Below are 21,285 nucleotides of genomic sequence, written 5' to 3'. Positions count from 1 at the left end.
TACAGACTGCACGGATCATATGAAGCCCTCAAATATGGTACATCTCTAGATGGTCTGTCCGATTTTACTGGAGGCATAGCCGAGTCCATAAGCCTGCGAGCCGACCCAACAACTTGTGGACGTCTCTTGTCAAAGCTGCTTGAGCTCACTTCTATAGTGACGGCAGTTGTCAATCAACATTCGCACACCAAAGGTCATGCAGAGAAATTGGCCAGTGGCATTGTCATGGGGATTAATTACAGGATATATGCAGTTGAGAAGGTGAGAAATGGTCGATTACCTCCCTCAACCATGTTGGAAGGAGGTTATGTTTTTTATCCTGTTTTGTGTGTTTGTTTGTGAACAGCTTCCTGGCCACTATTTTATTCATAGAGTAGTAAAACTTGCAGGGATTAATTGATATGTAAAAATCTGGAAATTGTTAAATTTTGGAAGGTCAAAGTCATGGTCAAGCAAAATGTCCAATTCATGTAATCAGTCATAAGTTTGGACATCGTTGTCACAGACTTCAAACTTGTTTCATATTTGAGTGTATGAAAATCTTCACCAATTAATACATGTTGAGGTCAAAGGTCAAGGTCGAGCAAAAGGTCGAGAAATCAGCTACTGCAACGGAGGTCTGTGCTCTACTGAGTGCCTCTCTAGTTCAGTTTTTTTTATTCTTGCACTAATCATATGTATGTATGGTCAGTAATCAACCTCTTTCATTCATAAAGCAACCTTTATGTCAGAAGGAAATATTTTTAGATAACATTCTCAGTCCCAATTAAAATCATTGTTAAATGTTAAAAGTGTCTGATTTCACTTCCAGTTTCATCACAATAGATACTCACCAGAACGTCAGCCTGGCAAGCCTGACCCTCACTGTGTTGCCCAAGCATAGCAGTGGCATAACAGTAAACAACTTGAACACAATCCCAGGCTGGGATCGATCTGCTTCCATGCGAATGCTAGGCAAACACGTTACCAGTGTACTTGTTAGGAGGCTGTGTAGAATTAATGTTTTTTTTTAATATATAAAAGCCATTTTAAGAGTTTTTCTTTTCTTATTGCAGGTTGATAGATACAATGGCGAACAAGTGTGTTTAGTAAGAATGAGAACACCCGTTGGAACGAGTGCTGAATATTTAGGAGCATGGGGTCGCTCCACGCCAGAATGGGATGAGGTACCCCCAAATGAAAAGGAGAGACTCAATTTGAAGTATAAACCAGACGGCGAATTTTGGTAAGATTTTCAGATGTTCCTTAACCCCAATTCATTGATAATGTGTTTTTTTACATTTCAGAAACACTAAATAGATTGTTGCTGATCTTGTTATTCCCTTAGGTCAGTTGCCTTTTGAAGACTGATATGAATCCCAAAAATAAAACTTGAATTCTTAAAAAAAAACTTTGAAAAGATCTATTGGTTCCTTTCCATTTTTACCACGATTTATTGTAATGTTCACCAGTCACGACTTCTTGTTTTTATTCGCTAGATAACTGCTCTTGAATACACATTTTGTTTAGTTTGCAATTTTCTTACATTGTATACTAAGGGACTGTTGTTGATTCACTATGTCTTCTTCTTCTTCTTCTTCTTCTTCTTCTTCTTTGTATTATTATTATTTTTGGGCTCAAGCCATGACGTCCTGATGGAAGGTTCCTTCTGTAGCTTCCTAGGAAGCTACAGAAGGAACCTTCCATCAGGACGTCATGGCTATCTCACCCAAAAATAGATTTTTCGCTTCGCTCAAAATCCGTTTATTATTATTATTATTATTATTATTATTATTATTATTATTATTAGTAGTAGTAGTAGTAGTAGTAGTAGTAGTAGTTGCAAGATGATACGAAAGTATGGTAAAATTACGGTTGCCTTTATCTTACTGAAATACAGCAGAGAACAGTCTATTTTTACGGAGAATTTCCTATTAAAATTACAGTTTTTTTAACAGTGTAGCTATGGATGGGGTTTTGGGGGAGCCTATATGTCTATCTGCTGAGTCATCATCAGCCATTGCCTGGCCCTCCTTGGTCCTAGCTTGGGTGGAAAGGGGCTTGGGCGTTGATCATATGTATATATGGTCAGTCTCTAGGGCAATGTCACTGTCCCTTGCCTCTGCCATTCATGAGTGACCTTTAAACCTTTAAATCTGTAAAATGGTTCTGGTTTTTTATGCATAAAATTATTTTCTCTACAGTACTTATTATAAGATATAAGCATAAATATGATGCAATAAGAACAAATTAATAAAGTAATGTAAAAGTTTAACAAACTTCATATAATTCTGTTGTTACAGCAAAAAAAAAAAAAAAAAAAAAAAAAAAAAAAAAAAAAAAAAAAAAAAAAAAAAAAAAAAAAAAAAACAAACAAGTTTAATAATTTTCCAAAAACTGCTTATAATTTTATAAACCATATAAGCATAAACCTGCTGAAATAAGAGAAAATTTATAAAGTAATGTAAAAGTTGAACAAACTTCATATTATTCTGTTGTTACATCAACAACAGCAAAAAAAGAGGAATAATTTTCCAATAATTGCCTATCTTATAAACAAAATGTATATTTATGATTATTTTTGTATCTACGTATTATGCAATAGTTTTACCAAATGTATTGTTAGTTCTCATATTTTGTCATGAATTTCTATATCTACCTTATAGCAACTTTGTTACATTGTTCCCTAATCTTGGGTAGTCCCATAGTCTCTGTACCATGGTCTTCCACTGTCTTGGGTTAGAGTTCTCTTGCTTGAGGGTACACTCGGGCACACTATTCTATATTATTTCTATCTTATTTCTCTTCCTTTTTTTTAAAGTTTTTGTAGTTAATATGTAAAAGATCTATTTTAATGTTGTTACTGTATTTAGAATATTTCTAATTGTTAATTACTTCTCTTGTAGTTTATTTATTTCCTTATTTTCTTTCCTCATTGGGCTATTTTTCCTGTTGGAGCCCTGCTTTTTCAACTAGGGTTGTAGCTTAGCAAGTAGTAATAATCATTCTGATAATAATAATAATAATAATAATAATAATAATAATTATAATTATAATTATAATAATAGTAATAATAATAATAATTATAATTATAATCATAATTATAATTATAATAATATGTTATTTTCATTAGTAAAATAAATTTTTGAATATACTTACCCGATAATCATGTAGCTGTCAACTCTGTTGCCCGACAGAATTCTATGGAGGGATACGCCAGCTATCACAATACTAGAAGGGGGTGTTCTTACCAGCGCCACCTGTGGCCAGGTACTCAAGTACTTCTTGTTGACACCTCCTCAATTATTCCTCGGTCCCACTGGTTCTCTATGGGGAGGAAGGGAGGGTCAATTAAATCATGATTATCGGGTAAGTATATTCAAAAATTTATTTTACTAATGAAAATAACATTTTTCAATATTAAACTTACCCGATAATCATGTAGCTGATTCACACCCAGGGGGGTGGGTGAAAACCAGTGTACAAGATTAAAGGATAGCTAAGTATCCCATATTTCATATAACAGTTATCTCAAATAACAATGAAATAATAAGTACCTGGTAAGGAAGTCGAATTGAACCGTTACTCTGTCTCTTTTTTAAGTTCGTCTTCCTTACTGAGCGCAGCGTTCCTCTTGGAGGCTGAATCAACCCAAAGGTGCTAAAGTATACAGGGCTGCAACCCATACTAAAGGACCTCATCACAACCTTTAACCTCGGCGCTTCTCAAGAAAGAATTGACCACCCGCCAAATCAACAAGGATGTGGAAGGCTTCTTAGCCGACCGAACAACCCATAAAAAGTATTCAAGAGAAAGGTTAAAAAGTTATGGAATTATGGGAATGTAGTGGCTGAGCCCTCGCCTACTACTGCATTCGTTGCTACGAATGGACCCAGGGTGTAGCAGTACTCGTAAAGAGACTGGACATCTTTGAGATAGAATGATGCGAACACTGACTTGCTTCTCCAATAGGTTGCATCCATAACACTCTGCAGAGAACGGTTCTGTTTGAAGGCCACTGAAGTAGCCACAGCTCTCACTTCATGTGTCCTTACCTTCAGCAAAGCAAGGTCTTCTTCCTTCAGATGAGAATTTGCTTCTCTAATCAGAAGCCTGATGTAGTAAGAAAACTGAGTTCTTAGACATTGGTAGAGAAGGCTTCTTGATAGCACACCATAAGGCTTCTGATTGTCCTCGTAATGGTTTTGACCTTCTTAAATAGTACTTAAGAGCTCTAACAGGGCAAAGTACTCTCTCTAGTTCGTTCCCCACCATGTTGGACAGGCTTGGGATCTCGAACGACTTAGGGCAAGGACGGGAAGGAAGCTCGTTTTAGCCAAAAAAAAACCGAGCCGCAAGGAACATGTAGCCGTTTCAGATGTGAAACCTATGTTCCTGCTGAAGGCGTGGATCTCACTTACTCTTTTACCTGTTGCTAAGCACACGAGGAAAAGAGTTTTTTAAAAGTGAGGTCCTTAAAAGAGGCTGATTGGAGCGGTTCAAATCCTGATGACATTAGGAACCTTAGGACCACGTCTAGATTCCAGCCTGGAGTGGACAACCGACGTTCCTTTGAGGTCTCAAAAGACCTAAGAGGTCCTGTAGATCTTTGTTGGAGGAAAGATCCAAGCCTCTGTGGCGGAAAACCGCTGCCAACAAACTTCTGTAACCCTTGATCGTAGGAGCTGATAGGGAGCTTACGTTCCTTAGATGTAACAGGAAGTCAGCAATCTGGGTTACATTGGTACTGGTTGAGGAAAACTGCATTGGCCTTGCACCAGCTTCGGAAGACTTCCCATAAAGACTGATAGACTCTGAGAGTGGATGTCGTCCTTGCTCTGGCAATCGCTCTGGCTGCCTCCTTCGAAAAGCCTCTAGCTCTTGAGAGTCTTTCGATAGTCTGAAGGCAGTCAGACGAAGAGCGTGGAGGTTGGGAGTACCTTCTTTACGTGAGGTTGACGCAGAAGGTCCACTCTAGGAGGAAGAGTCCTGGGAACGTCGACCAGCCATTGCAGTACCTCAGTGAAACATTCTCTCGCGGGCCAGAGGGGAGCAACCAACGTCAGCCGTGTCCCTTTGTGAGAGGCGAACTTCTGAAGTACCCTGTTGACAATCTTGAACGGCGGGAATGCATACAGGTTGAGATGGGACCAATCCAGCAGAAAGGCATCCACGCGAACTGCTGCTGGGTCTGGAATCGGAGAACAATACAAGAGGAGCCTCTTGGTCATCGAGGTAGCGAATAGATCTATGGTTGGCTGATCCCACAGGGCCCAAAGTCTGCTGCAAACATTCTTGTGAAGGGTCCACTCTGTGGGGAAGACCTGACCCTTCCGGCTGAGGCGATCTGCCATGACATTCATATCGCCCTGAATGAGCCTCGTTACCAGCGTGAGCTTTCGATCTTTTGACCAAATGAGGAGGTCCCTTGCGATCTCGAACAACTTCCTCGAATGAGTCCCTCCCTGCTTGGAGATGTAAGCCAAGGCTGTGGTGTAGTCGGAGTTCACCTCCACCACCTTGTTAAGCTGGAGGGACTTGAAGTTTATCAAGGCCAAATGAACTGCCAACAACTCCTTGCAATAGATGTGAAGTGTCCTTTGCTCCTGATTCCATGTTCCCGAGCATTCCTGTCCGTCCAGTGTCGCACCCCAGCCCGTGTCCGATGCGTCCGAGAAGAGACGGTGGTCGGAGGACTGAACAGCCAATGGTAGACCTTCCTTGAGAAGAATGCTGTTCTTCCACCACGTTAGAGTAGACCTCATCTCTTCGGAAACAGGAACTGAGCCCGTCTCTAGCGTCATGTCCTTTATCCAGTGAGCAGCTAGATGATACTGAAGGGGGCGGAGGTGGAGTCTCCCTAACTCGATGAACAGGGCCAGCGATGAAAGTGTCCCTGTTAGACTCATCCACTGCCTGACTAAGCATCGGTTCCTTCTCAGCATGCTCTGGATGCATTCTAGGGCTTGGAAGATCCTTGGGGCCGACGGACAAGTCCGAAAAGCTCGACTCTGAAGATCCATACCCAAGGAGACAATGGTCTGGGATGGAACGAGCTGAGACTCCTCAAAATTGACCAGGAGGCCCAGTTCCTTGGTCAGATCCATAGTCCATTTGAAAATCTCCAGACAGCGACGACTTGAGGGAGCTCTTAAAAGCCAGTCGTCTGACGGAGCCGGACACAAGATCATGATACTGCTGCACAGTCTGTAAACTGTCAATCATGGGCAAGCGAGGAAGTACAGTGACAACCCGAATCTGTCTAGACTGTCTGGGTCGTACAGACAACTCCTTAACGGGTTGCTGAGGTTGCCCACTGCGTCACAACAAGTCCCTTCTGTTGGTTGTTGAACGTCTTCCCCGTGACACATTGACTCCGTAAACAAAAAATCCTCTAACAAGGACTAAGCTTGGACTGCATGTCATGCAACACAGCTCAAGGTCTATGGGAGCAGGTGTGGTAACAGACGGGATTAGCGGCTGAAGTGTAACCATTACCTTCCCTGTAAGCATGTTATGCTAAAATAAAAGTCCATAAGAGGTTATGTAGCTAAAGGCTCCCTCCAAATGACAGAGTCCTCAAGGGAATATCAGAAGGAGGGAGAAAAGAACTTTCTCATCTACAGGGACCTTATCCTAGAAAAGCTAAGTTCTCTGAGTGAGGGTTCACTGGTGCAAAGCAGCAGACTAGAAGGCAACGTTATGAAACTGCTTGACAGTCTAGTGAGTTGGCAACAACCCAAGATGTGTTGAGAAGCATGCGGTAAGGTATGCAGAGCATGATGTATGCAGAGTATGCTGTATGCAGAGCATGCTGAATGCAGAGCATGCTGTATGCAGAGCATGTTGTATGCAGAGCATGCTGAATGCAGAGCATGCTGAATGCTGAGCATGTAGGAAGTAGAGCCTGCTGTAAGCAGAGCCTGCTGAAAGGAAAGCAGAGCGTGTGCATGGCGTTTAACATTTCTCAGAAATTCCATGACCAGTGCTAGAGTGCTTAATGCATGCTTGCATGGGGTTGAACCATGGTATGCTGAACAGCAGAGTCAGAACGAGCTGGAACAACAACAGAGGTTTCCTCAACTTGAGGGAAAACCTGAGGTTCAGACTGCATAGGCTGAACAACAGACGGAGCAGAAGGCAGGTGCAAGGGTGAAGGAGGTTGACTCCTAGCAAGAGTTGCACCCAAGGATTGTACCAGCTAAGCGGAGGACGGAGGCGGAGTAGTCCGTTCCTGTTCCTGAGAGATGAGTGGAGCATGAGAAGGTTGAGGCTGCGCAGAACAAGGTAAAGTTCTAGCAAGCTGAGGCTCCTGAGGCGCAAGTGCATGGTGTAGATGAGCTTGCCTAGATGAGGGTTGAACTCGGTGCAGGGCTGGTTGAGCAGACAGACTCACGGAGGGGAGAGGTTGTTGTACCCCAACCGAGAGTTGCACCACTGGAGGAGCAGCAAGGGGAGGAGGAGGAAGAGTGTAACTCTCCTGATCCCAAAGCAAGGGTTGCCTTAAAGAAGGCTGAGGCTGAACAACACTGTGAACAGCAAACTCCGAAAGTGGTTCAACATCGTACGCCTGGCAGATAGAGCTGCGACTGGGTGCAGCGAGTGCAGGCGGGTGCAGCACAGGCTGAACGGGTGCAGGAGGTTGGTGCACCACCGGTGCAGGCGGGTGCAGCATAGGCTGAACGGGTGCAGGAGGTTGGTGCACCACCGGTGCAGGCGGGTGCAGCACAGGCTGAACGGGTGCAGGAGGTTGGTGCACCACCGGTGCAGGCGGGTGCAGCACAGGCTGAACGGGTGCAGGAGGTTGGTGCACCACAGGTGCAGGAGGTGCAACACTCTCAGCACGACACTCACGCATCAAGTCCGAAAGCTGTGCTTGCATGGACTGTAGTAGAGTCCACAACATCGTACGCCTGGCAGATGGTGTTGCGACTGGGTGCAGCGAGTGCAGGCGGGTGCAGCACAGGCTGAACGGGTGCAGCCGGGTTGTTGAACTTTACTTCGTACGTCTGGCATAGGTCTGGACTTTACGTTTAAGAGGTCTTGAGACCTGAGACCAGCGTAACTCTGCCTTTATTTTCTCCTCTAAATCTCTTCTGCAGACGAGCAAAATAAGGGCTCAATCGTCTGCGGGTGGGAGTGACGGTCTCGGTAAGACACGCCCACAACCACCGAGGATACTTCTGTGCGCCGATCAAGGCCTGCCGAACCCTTATGCCCTTCGACATTGCTTCTCCCCTGGGCTTGGGAGCTTGCAAGAGGTCCCGGACTGGGAGGACGACTGGCGCGCACAAAAGTACCCTCACGCATAACACTGACATACTTTGCGCTAATCACTTATCACTTTGATTTCTGTTTGCACTTATTTCACTGAACTCGAAACTTTAAGTGGTTTGTACCTGAAACACGCAATTCTATCCTTCTCAAAAGTTAGTAATTGCGAAAACAGAATTACAATGTAACAGAAAAATCTAATGAAAGAAAATTCAGTGGCTGGAAAGAGACTAAACACTAGATCACTCTAGAAACGTTTAGTTTCTTCCCCTAAAGAGACTAGGGATAAGAGCAAAACGATAACGACGTTACTCGTACGCCTGGCAGGCTTGAGGGAAACGTTTATCCTCTTTCTCCCTCCGTCTCTATCTCTCTCTCTCTCTCTCTCTTGACTTAGAACCTGAGAGAAGAGCCCAATCATATATATCGTTAAAACATATTATTGTTAAAGGAAAAAACTGAAATATTTCCCAAAAAGAAAAGTTCCTTATTAGGATCAAAACCATTAAGTTAAGAAAGAATGAACAAAACGCTAGACACGGTTACTCTTACTGCAATGTGAAACCGTGAACATTCTTTCTCTATCGTAACGATAGAGTGCAAGTTGAAACGTTCTGAACGTCAACAACTGCCGAGACAAACAAAACGTTAGTTCAACTTTGAAAAAGTACGAGACTATCAAAGAAATTCTTTCAAAGACCTTAAAATAGCATAATATGTTAACAGGTAAAACCGAAATGACGGGCTCACGATAATTAACTTCGGTACCAAGAAAAGACCGCCTACTATTAGGAAGGTCGAATATAAAAAAAATATAAAAATTAATTTTAATAAGTTTATAATAAAAGGAAGTTAATCGAAGAGGCCTATAAGAGGCGGAGAGATATAAAATAAATCTATAACTTTTGTTAAGCAAAATTAAGAAAGAGAGTCTATACTCTCTTAGACACCAACACTTCCGTCTAAGGGAAGGGTCGGCCATTGAAAGGTGAACGAGAGTTCATACTCTCTTCGTCACCAAAAATAATCAAATTAATTCCAAAAGCTAACTAAGCTAAAATAGAAGTTTCCAGTAAAGCGACAGCCGAAATCAAAGAGAAATACTTCACCAAAGTCGTGAAAATACTCCAAGAACATAAGCGTATCCCAGAACGTCTTGTCAGAAGCACGACAGAGGAATAATTGAGGAGGTGTCAACAAGAAGTACTTGAGTACCTGGCCACAGGTGGCGCTGGTAAGAACACCCCCTTCTAGTATTGTGATAGCTGGCGTATCCCTCCATAGAATTCTGTCGGGCAACAGAGTTGACAGCTACATGATTATCGGGTAAGTTTAATATTGAAAAAGTAATAATAATAATAAAAATATTAATAATAATAATAATAATAGCAATAATAATAATTATAATAATTATGATAATAATAGTAATAATAATAATAATAATATCAGAACTCAGTTTAAGCTATTGGAGATAAATCCTTAACTTACATTTCTTTTTCAGGATGGCATATAGTGACTTTGTACGTACATTTTCCCAGTTGGAAGTCATACACCTAGACGGGGAAACTTCACGGGACGAACCATCTCTCAAGCATAAAAACCCCTGGACATCACGTGTATACCAGGGGGCCTGGCAAAGGGGAGTGACAGCGGGAGGTTGCAGAAATAACCCTGGTTAGCTTGAACTCTCTTTTTTTCGTTTTTAGTGGCCTCTTATGACACGGCGATACCTTGTAGGGTGCGAGAGAGGGTGGGCTTTGGCATCCTAGCAGTACCAACCAAACTCAGGCTGGGAGGAGCGAAGAGAAGAAAAGTCTCCTTTTGTTCTTTTTTTATGTCACCTAACCCCCCCACCCCCAAAATTGGGGAAGTGCCGTGGTAAATAAGTAGATAATGTTCTCTTTTTGGGTAAATGCAATAAGCCAAAGTATCCAAAACAACGATGGATATTTTAGTTGGTTCGATGACATTTTTTCACCAGTACAAAATGTATGTTTGTTTAATTTTTAACTTGTATAGGTACTCTAAGGTACTCTACTTCTTACATTTTTGCTCCAGTACAAAAACCAAAGCTGGATGTTTTAGTTGTTTACTTGTTTTTGGGTTTAAATCCAACCCTCCACTGAAGTCGAGTGAACTACTTCTCGGATGGGTTTGATGGTGCTTTTGCACCAGTGTAAAACGTATAAGCTTTTTTCATTTTTAACTTGTATAGTTACCCTGAGGTACTGTACTTCTCAAATTACTTGTAGGGACCTATAGAACTTTTGATATCTGCAAAAGGGTTTCCTTGACTATATATAGCCTATGTATTTTTCTTCATCAATTAGTTATGAAGGACTTGTTTGTTATCATGCTGGATTAAACACAATACATAGTGTATTATTTGCAGCTTTGGTTTACTCTGTCGTTTTCATCTATTCTTCTGGATGAAAATTTTATTAGGATATTGTATGGTTATATTTTATACCATCTCAATGTATATATATGATGTTTTGAATTTTATATACTGCCACTTTGGATCATTTGAAAATCAAATGTCATTTATTAACAGCAAGTAAAAGGTTGAAACTCTGTTTACCAAGGCACTTCCCCCAATTTTGGGAAGTAGCCAACTTAAAAAAACAAAAGGAGACTTTTTCGTTTCTCCGATCCTCCCAGCCTGACGAGGGCTTCAGCTGAGTTTGGTTATTACTGCTAGGGTGCCACAGCCCGCCCTACCTCCCACTCTCCACTCTCCCACGTATCCCTGTGTATCGTAAGAGAGGACTAAAAGGGACGGGACGAAGGGACTGGGAACCTAAAAGGAACAGAACGAAGGGACTGGGAAACTAAAAGGGACGGAACGAAGGTACTGGGATCCTAAAAGGGACGGGACGAAGGGACTGGGAACCTAAAAGGGACGGGACGAAGGGACTGAGAACCCCATCTACAGTATTTTTATTCCTGTGAGATATCAAAGAAGAGGTAGAAACTACTCTTTATAATTTAATACGTATGAAGTAACATGCATCTTTTTATCGGCAGATACTTTCCACATAAATCCCCAGTTGCACCTCATCCTAAGCGACATGGAAGAAGTAGTGATATCTTTGAATCAGCACTCGGTTATGGAGCCAAAGGTATGATTTCCCACATTAAGTATAGGGGACTGTTTACCTGTAAATCAGGGATATAATCATCATTATTATTATTATTGTTATTATTATTATTTATCATTATTATTATTACTATTACTATTACTACTACTTCTACTATTACTATTGATACAAGCTAGCCTATAACCCTATTTGGAAAACCAAGCTGCTATAAGCCCAAGAGCTCCAATAGGGAAAAATTTCACCTTTTGAATTTCAAAGGATATAAATATAAATACTTTAAAAGGAATTTTAATTATGTTTTTACAAAAACAATATGACCTATTATAGAAAGTAGGAAAGATGTCTTTGATAAGAACGTTTTCTAGAAATAATTTTATGAGAAAGGTGTGTTCTTGAACTATTCTCTCCATTTAGTGTTGCTCATTCAATTTTATTTCTACCATTTGTGACCCCTTTTCCTTCATGCTATACAAGGCTATCTAACAAAGAGGTTAGTAACCTGTATGAGCACGATTGATGAGAAAAGCATTTGTACTAGGAGGCAAATAGACATTTCATAACATCCATTTCTCCTTTCACAATTGAATGTTGGAATTCTGCTGATAATACTAGGTGTGAAACTTAATTATTCCTTAATTTCAGGTAATTGGCTTCACAGCATATCCACTTTCAAAAAATGGTCTCGACTCTATCAGCAAAGCCTTTTTCAAGAAAAATAAGTCGCTCGTTAACTCTCAGTACACTAATAGCAGACAGGTAAGAAAGATTTTTTGTTGTTTGAAGGTACCGTATCTAAACATACTCCAGAATCTATCAACCTTTCTAGTGTAATGTTAATTCAGTGCTGACTTTGGCAAAACCCAGGCTATTTCTTGATCAATTGGAAGCGGATCATTTTGGCTCTTGTGTAGTTAGCCAGTGGAAATGAGTAGTTAGATTGAGATACCAATATCTAACAAGCCTGTTTGAAAACCTAATCTCACTCGACAGATGCAGCAGTACCAAGAATGAGTAAGCTTTTGCCTCATACTGTTAAAGCTGTTGATTTCTAAAACAATCTACGTTCTCTTTTTTTCTCATGCAAGAAACATCTAGGAAGTCTTTGGTGGGAAATAGATTTTTTAAATTTTCTGAAAAATAAAGGTTTTTGTAGTTGCTTGAAAATAGTTTGTCATGTTTTTTAACATGTCAGTGAAAGGGTACTATGCAGCTAGAATTGATCTACATTCTATTTTTGTTCAGGCAAGAGACAACTAGGAGGTCTTTGGTGGGAAATAGATTTTTTTTATTTTCTGTAAAATGAAGGATTTTGTATTTGCTTTAAAATAATTTTTTTTTAATGTCACATTTTCCTTAACAGGTCAGTGAAAGAGTACAGCTAGAACAGGGTAGTTATATTTTGTTACCAACCACATTTGAACCAGGGCAGGAATCATCATTTACTCTGCGAGTCTTCTCATCCAAACCCCTGAAACTGAAGTAATTATGAGTATCTTTCTTTATTATTACAATGCAATACATAAAGATTCTACCTTTATTAATTGTACAGAAATAATGCAAGATATTTCAAATATTTGTTTTTGTTAATTTTGACAGAAAAAAAGTGTTCTCATCTAAACCCCTGAAACTGAAGTAATTATCAGTATATTTTTTACTCTCTAAATGCAGTACATAAAGATTCCAGCTTTACAAATTATACAGAATACAAAATATTCCAAATATTTGATTTTGTTACTCTTGACAGAGAAGTGTTTTAGATACCTTTATACACTTAAAAAATCTGCCGTAAAAATGGTAAAAATCCTGGAATAGATATTTCCAGGCATTTACTGTTTTAAAAACGTATATATTAACGTAGAGGAGTGATATTCCGGCCTCCAACCCGTAAAAGATAATAAAGTAGGGTAAAAATTACTGTCGCCTGTATTTTACTGAAATACGGCTGAGAACAGTATATTTTTTGCGGAGAGTTACCATTTAAAATTACGATTTTTTTATAACAGTGTAGCCATAACTTTATTCTGATTGTGTATATTTTTTTCATTATGAATAGATTGGTTGATACATCACCCTCTTTGGTGAAGTCTGCTTTACTGAAAGCACACGGTTCCATGGACGGAAAGAGTTTGCAACAGTATGAAGCTGTATTTCTCCAAGTTGCTGATGAACATCGATCTGTAAATGCTTTTGAGCTTCACGAACTGCTTGAAGCATGTCTTCCAAATGGTAATTTGTTTTCTATGCGGTTATTTCATAGTTCATGAATGAATTTTACGTACATTTCTGAAATCATGTGATTTATAGACGAGGGTTTTATTTGTGCGATTTTGTAATTCTAAAATGAATTCTATGTACATTTCTGAAATCATGTGATTTATAGACGAGGGTTATATTTGTGCGATTTTGTAATTCTAAAATTAATTCGATGTACATTTCTGAAATCATGTGATTTATAGACGAGGGTTTTATTTGTGCGATTTTGTAATTCTAAAATTAATTCGATGTACATTTCTGAAATCATGTGATTTATAGACGAGGGTTATATTTGTGCGATTTTGTAATTCTAGAATGAATTCTATGTACATTTCTGATGGTATTTGATTTACAATTGAGAGTTTTACTTTTCAAAATCTCTAGGGAAACTGTCTGTCCACATAAACATATTTTGTATTCCTATTTTCAGACTTGACGCCCCTAATAACAGTAATTAACCACTTGGTCCTAGATATTTATAGTTGTATTTCCATTATATTACAGTATTTAGTAAAGTAGACTGTAGTGCCGTTTTACTCGGGAAATTCCTTTAGTACATAATAATATTTTAGTAATTTATTCAGCAAATTTTGGAAATATGGATATTTATTTATTTCATAGCTATAGATGAATTATTATGGCTTCTAGATATTCTTAACTGTCCTTTTATCCACAGATTACATCAAGAGTTGTGCAAGTTTAGACATTTGTCGCCAAGTTATTCTTGCTCTGGACGTATCCTTTTATAGATGGAAAATGAGACTTATAATCTCGTTCTGCTTTTGTAACCATTGGCAGCTCTTCAAAGTTTTTATTTTTTGCAGTACATAGATACTTTCTTAGGGAAGGATGTGTGGCAGGGAAATTATTAGGATATTTGGGTATGAATAAGTTTCATTATGAAGCTGCATATTGATCCTTCTATAATGGGGTCATGTGTTTTATCTTGATTAAGAATTCTATTCATTTAATATAAGCAAAGACAACTTGATCCATGTAACAACCAGACACCGGACAACTTTTTTCTTTTTTTTCTAATTGCATTCCAAAGGAATGATTAAAGTGGGCCACTATGATGTGAAAGTGTTTTTTTATATTTCATGAATAAAGATGAAAGTTTGTAAAGTAGGAGAGTGGTAGTAAATTGCTAAAAGTTTATTAAAAAGTTCTAAATCTTATGTTGCCATATATGGAGGAATTGTTGAGCCTGCTGAAATTTTCTTGAGAAGTATGGTTGCTAATTTAAAACTGATACTTGTTAAATGTTGAAACTATTTGAATGTTTGTTTTGATAAGGATGGTTGAAGGTGTGAGAAATAATGTAAATTTTTATTTACAAGCTTTTTTTCTCACTAAAGTAGATGTGAGTCAATCCAAATTTGATCTCTTAATTCTTAAACCAACTACAGTATCACATAGGATTACAATGAAAGTTTGTTTGCAGCACTTCAAAACCCCCGCACATTGTACTCTATACCTAAATCTACTTGTACACATTCATTCTTCCTCGGGATTAAAGTCTTTCTGTTACGAGATCACCTCCTGTCAATATAAAAAGCACATCATCAGAAGCCTTCTACTAGTTTGCTCCAGGACTACCCTTTTCATCAATGAACCATACCACATCCTCTCCCTTCCCATTAGTGAACTACCAGAAGGTTTTTGATGTTTATGTTGGGTCACATTAAATCACTCACAAAAATTATCTTTCGCACCTTACATTCTCTACACAGCCACATTACTTTTTTATCTATTATGTTTTAAACTCCCTTTAGATTTATGAATGTCCTAGTGTAAACCTGCATTAATATTTTCCTAGTGATGTTTATGTCTATCTTTATCAGAGCACAATCACATACTCTCCCTGTTAGAATAAGTAATGCAATAAAGTTCATTATTAATTATGAAGGTTAAAGGACGGATATTAAGGCTGTGGACGAGATACTATAACTGTATTGCACATCTTCCTTATGTATGTGTGCATGTGCAAAAATTCAACAAGTGTGTTCTCCCTTTATTTGAAAGGTGCTTTAAATGTGGAATACATTTTTCCTTAACTGTGCTTTAACAGAGTTCATCTACTGGTCGTCTAAGATTTTCTGATTTCAAAGACCTCATGGTCAGTTTAAAATTTTGGCAAAACGCCTTCAAAAGCCACACTAAAGAACGAACGGGGATTTTAAAAGCAGAACGGTTAAGGGATGCGCTCGAAGATGTAGGTGAGTATATCGACTTTTCTTGAATTTATTGAATGCTTAGTTAATTCATGAGGTTGTTAGTAATTTAGAAATATGGTTGTCATTATGTGCAGGAACAAACTACAAATATAGAAAATAATTTGTATTTTTCCTCTCTATATAAACTTGAGTCATTTAATCTACTGTACATGTCCCATTTCATCTACCTATCAAGTCTTTACCAAAAGCAAGTGATGTAGCCCAGATCCACTGACTCGGCTGCTCTTACCAGAATCGCAGGATTTCCATAATTCTAGTCATAGCCAAACATCAATGGAGTAAACTATTTAAATAACTCAGATTTGTGTATCTTGGAAAAATTAAAAATATTTTTAAAGTTGTAGTTTTCCAACACAAGTTGTTATAAAAGTAGGGTTTTTTTATACACCTTTACCACATTTGTTGTTTTTGGTGTGAATTCTAAACGTTCACCATCCCCCATGTACAGGTTTTCAGTTAAACACTGAAGTGGTTTCAACTTTGGTCTTGCGTTATATGAGAAAAGATGGAACGCTGCGCTTTGGAGATTTTGTTAGTGCTATTCTGCATCTATCAGTGGCCTTCAGTAAGTATAATGTCTTGTTTGTTTACTGAACGATGATTCTATATACTGTACTCTACTCGCCATAACCATTTTCTGCTAGTATCCTTTAGATATTAATCTAAACATTTTTAATAACAATACAGAAAACTTGAAACTTTAACATTATTGTTTTTATTGTAAACAAGTTTTCTTTTCTGAATTACTATCATGAACAAATCTGCGCTGCTAAGTTACATACATTGGTAGCTGTTTTTGTCACAAATTTACAAAGTGTTTCCCCAGTATGCTGTTCATTCAATTTTAAACAATACTTAATTATTAATTAGTTATATCCATGTTACAGGTATATTTGAGAAGAGAGACCCCCTTCAAAATGGTGCTATCAAGTTTTCCTTAGCTGAGGTGAGTAAACATTTTTACTTAAGGATATGTACTGTGGTACTGAGAAATATCCAGCATTGGATATCTTTAACAAAAAACCTAGACAATTTTTCTGATCACATCTAACCTCAGGAATGTAAATGCTGATGTAAAAAATAGTAAACATAATGATGATTATTTATAATGGGGCCATGTAATTGTGGTTAGAATTTTTGGGCTCAAGCCCTGTCGTCCTGATGGAAGGTTCCTTTAGGCAGCTTTCTTAGGGATATTTCGCTACAAAACAAGAAAGCTGCCTAAAGGAACCTTCCATCAGGACGATATGGCCATCTCACCCAAAAATAGATTTTTCGCTTTGCTTCAAAATCTGTTAATTAGCACAGATTTAGAAATTAGGTCGCCTCCATTGTCTTTAGCCAGTACAGTGATATATTAAACTTGTCAGTGTGATGAGAGGCATTCGATATATAGTATGTCAAAAATGTAATTTCAATGCCATTGGACATATTTGAGGACCAGCTATTACCAGATTTTTTTTCTTTTATTCACATATAAGGAAATCTTACAAAATATGTAGAATTGTATCAATAAAAAAGGGATTTGTGAGGGATCTAGGTTTATTCCTGGTATTCCATGCATCTCTTTTTTTTTTTTTTTTCTCTGGTATATTCAGCAATATCTGTGCCTTAGAAATGGTGCTAGAGGAGTATTTCACTGGGCGACACAGGTCGAGCCCAGAAAGTAAATTTATTCAGCTATACTATGAAAATTGTTGAAAATTCTTCTATTTGATAGTTTTATTGCTAAGATGAACTAAGTGAAATGTCAGAAAAAAGGGCCTGCAGCTTGACTATGACTATTTGGGAAGGGTTGGCACTCAAAAGGGTTAAAAAAGGGATTTTGACGAAGGAAAAATCTATTTCTGGGCGAGGAACCTGTGTCGCCCAGTGAAATGCTCCTCAAGCACCATTTCTAAGGCATAGTTATTGCTGAATATACCAGAGAAAAAGAGATGCATGGAATACCAGGAATAAACCTAGCTCGCTCACTCTTTGAGTGTTGGTATAGAAAACTGGGGCGTGATTGAACCACGACCATAGATCCCCCACCAATTAGACCTCTCCTTCATCCACATCCCCATCCACCCCTACATCTCCCCACCCCTTCTCTTCATTCCTCCTCAGCACTTGCATTGGTTTTTGTCAGAGTTGCTAGCTATATCTTTACTCTGCATCACCTTAGAAAGAACTGTGGTTCTTTTGTTTCATTTTTCAGTGAAGACATTTTGCTTTGCTGTGATTAGAGCAGCTGTTACATCAATATTTTGTTCCTTGAATCTTAATGTTTTCTTGTTTCTTTTTCCAGTGGTTGAAAAGTGCACTTATGTGCTGAAGATTAGCATCACTGATATTGTGCTCGTCGTGACTGAAATTCTCGCGAGAGAAAAAAAAAGGATTTCATACGATGTTCTTATCGCAAGTGTTAACAATGCGTAAGATAAGAAAACCCCAGCTTCCTTTTCACCACCAGCAAGAGAAGTATTTTTTTTTTTTAAATGATTGCATCTGGCATGTAATCTCATGTAAGACTTACTAATGTCGTCTTGTCTCAATGACAGACATTTCATGTGTGGCATATTCATAATCCAAAGATTTTTTCTACTTAGCTTGTAAATACTCTTAAGAAACTTAAAATAGAAAGATTTTTTTTACTTCTTAACTCAAAGTTTAAAGATAATGATACTTACCCTGAATAATTCTCTTGGTGAAGTGTTTTCTATGTAGTGTAGAACTCGCAAACTCTTGGAAAACGTGTCGATCGTAATGTATATAGCTTTCACAGAGACAAAGATCTCGTATCTTTAAAAATACAATTGTATTCGGAAAGAAAGTTGGATTGCTTCTAAATGATAGATATTATATATGTGATATTTTCTATGATTGAATGGTCTCATTGAAATAAATTTGCATAAAGTGTGCAATAAATTTCTATATTTAGTTTAGTATCTTTATGGGCACACTAAAAAGTTTTTTCATGTATTCAGTGCAACTTCAAGTTAAAGATTTTTCATAAAATAGGTTATTGTTTTCATGAATTACTGATAGTGATGTTATGACTCTGCCTCTTAAATTTTTTTTCATGGCAGTTTTTTTTATTGTATTTAATTATAGTTTAAAAACAGAATACCAAAAATCAAATGATGTTGCAATATTGAATAATGTTTTGGCTTTTGCATATAAACCAGTATAAACATTTGGCAACATAGATTTTTTATATTTTATTGCAAAAAAAGTAAGTAAAACATAATCACAAAATTATCATGAAATTCTATAGAAGGGCGGAGCTTATCTAAATTTCGTGGTTGATGAACTTTATAAAGTTGAAGGGGATATATAGCTGCTAAAATCTTAAAGTAATATGAATAATTTATGATGATACAATAGGAAACTTATCCATTGGCTATCTAAATCATTTTGCCCATAACTAGGACAATCTTTTATTAACATAAGTAGTAAATTAGAATTTGTTCTATACATTTTATCTTCAACTAATAAAGTTATTGAAATCTCAAAATCTCAGACTTGTTGTTGAAACAGGTGTTGTTGGCAAATAAAGCTATTGAAATCTCAGTCTTGTTGTTGAAACAGATGTTGGTACACTGGTTTACATTTATATGCTGTTGGTGCTCAATGTTACTTGTATATTTTGAGTTCATGATGTATAGAAATTGTTAATATCGTGAAATCAAGTCGTCATCATATATATAGATAATTTATTATGCTGTTCATTCTACAATTTATTGTACTATGCCTGTTTATCTTTTATAACATTGTGAGAAGATGGGTTATATGTTATAGGTTTAAATGTAACACATGTCTTGTACTTATAACAGGGTAAAAATTTCTTGAACTGTACGGAAATTCCTGTGTACATTATCTCCAGTGTACATAAAATGCAGAGAAATGAATAGGTTGCATGTTTGTAATTTTATTTTTGTTTTTAATTTGTGTAATGATTGTAATAACTCATCCCTGTTCTTATTCATTCCTTATATTGTAAATCATTCACAATTGATTATTCATCAAAAGCTACCATACTTCTTCCCTTCATGGATAAGCAGGCTTTCAATGCTTTATACAGTATGTATAATGTATTATACCCACAGAAGGAAAAAATCGAAAGACTTGATTGGAGTTAGTACTTTCGTACATAAAGGGGCATCAACACTCCAGTACTTTCGTACATAAACGGACATCAACAGACTCAACAATGTCCCTAATGGACGAAAGTACTAACTCCATTCTAGTCTTCACTTTTCCTTCCGTGGCTGTAATACATTTTATACTCATCATGTGTCGGCTTTCATGATTTCTACACACAGTATATATAACTTTCTTCTCGTTTATTTCTCCTAGACTCATGAAGAAATAAACATCACCTTCTGTCAAATCCTCGAAATTATGTTTTCCTCATTTACAGAATGCTTGAAGTACAGTACAGCATTGTGATTTTGTACCAATAAGTGAGAAATTCATAAGAACGCTGGTTTGATTTGTCAATCATGTTTACTTGTATTTATTCTTAATTGTCTTGAGTGAAAGCATACTTTAATCTTTCTGTAGTAAAATCTATGCAGTGCAGTACTAGAAAACAAGCAAAGCTATATTTTAAGGTCTCTGGAGAAGTTAGAGAAAGTAAATTCAAGAATAATGGATACAGGGTTGTGACAATGGCTGTCAAGTTGTTGGAAAAAATTGTCTTGGAAGAGACTAAGTGAGCTTGAGAATACTGGATATATGGTTGTGATAATATAGGAAATATTTTGGCTTTTAAATTATATGTTTATGCTTGTCTCCCATAGATTAAATATCAATATGCAAGAAAAAAAAAATAAGACATTTGCATGATTTGAGCTTATTAGATGCCTATAGAGTTCTATGGGGTAAGGCCCAATAGTAGAATTAGGAATTGAGATTTTTTTATTCAAATGGAACTCTGATGGTGTGTTTGATTCACGATACTCAAATACAGCTATATTTTTGGGGAATTATGACCCACAACGGTTACTACTCTCGGACTCTGGTGTACAAATAGGTACCATTATACTGAAAATATCATTTGCATGATAAGGTATAGTCTAGAAGTGCTCATGCTAGGAGGGAAACGTAACCTCATGATTGTTCAATTAGAAAGGGATTACTTTGGATGTGTAAACAGACTGAAAATTTGTAGTAAACCAATACTCTTCTTTCTTCTTCCCCACCGTTATCCATACATTAAGAGGTCGGTTGCGTGATACGCCCTCTCCAATACTACAACCTACTAAATCCTGTAGCCTCTTTTAAGTGTCAGGTATTGGGGAGGTCCTCGGATGTTAAAACCCTCACCAAGTCAAAAGAAAAAAAAATAAGGCTCTAGTGTATGAATTTGATGCTGGGTCTCTGTAACTAAGGGAATACCTTACAGCTGCACTATGAAGTATTAGTTAAAAGGTGTTTGACAGGAAAATGTTAGA

At 37.7% G+C, this 21,285-nt stretch overlaps 1 protein-coding gene across 1 annotated transcript in view; it reads left to right on the top strand.

Moving 5' to 3' along the window:
• CalpC (calpain-C) overlaps positions 1-18,530 on the top strand; it is a 74,282-nt gene extending 55,752 nt beyond the window's left edge. Inside the window, exons 6-17 of the mRNA XM_068376497.1 lie at positions 6-261; positions 1,056-1,225; positions 9,755-9,927; positions 11,281-11,375; positions 11,997-12,110; positions 12,715-12,833; positions 13,408-13,580; positions 14,284-14,342; positions 15,679-15,826; positions 16,293-16,409; positions 16,732-16,790; positions 18,135-18,530. Of these exons, the coding sequence (XP_068232598.1) occupies positions 6-261; positions 1,056-1,225; positions 9,755-9,927; positions 11,281-11,375; positions 11,997-12,110; positions 12,715-12,833; positions 13,408-13,580; positions 14,284-14,342; positions 15,679-15,826; positions 16,293-16,409; positions 16,732-16,790; positions 18,135-18,161 (1,510 nt within the window). The 3' untranslated portion in view covers positions 18,162-18,530. The remainder of the gene's footprint in view (positions 1-5; positions 262-1,055; positions 1,226-9,754; positions 9,928-11,280; positions 11,376-11,996; positions 12,111-12,714; positions 12,834-13,407; positions 13,581-14,283; positions 14,343-15,678; positions 15,827-16,292; positions 16,410-16,731; positions 16,791-18,134) is intronic.
• The last annotated feature ends 2,755 nt before the right edge of the window (positions 18,531-21,285 follow it).

Source organism: Palaemon carinicauda, chromosome 7 (genome assembly GCF_036898095.1).
Source record: "Palaemon carinicauda isolate YSFRI2023 chromosome 7, ASM3689809v2, whole genome shotgun sequence".
Taxonomy (NCBI): domain Eukaryota; kingdom Metazoa; phylum Arthropoda; class Malacostraca; order Decapoda; family Palaemonidae; genus Palaemon; species Palaemon carinicauda.
The sequence above is the reverse complement of the archived record's forward strand: the minus strand, read 5'-3'. Positions and strand labels throughout refer to the sequence as shown.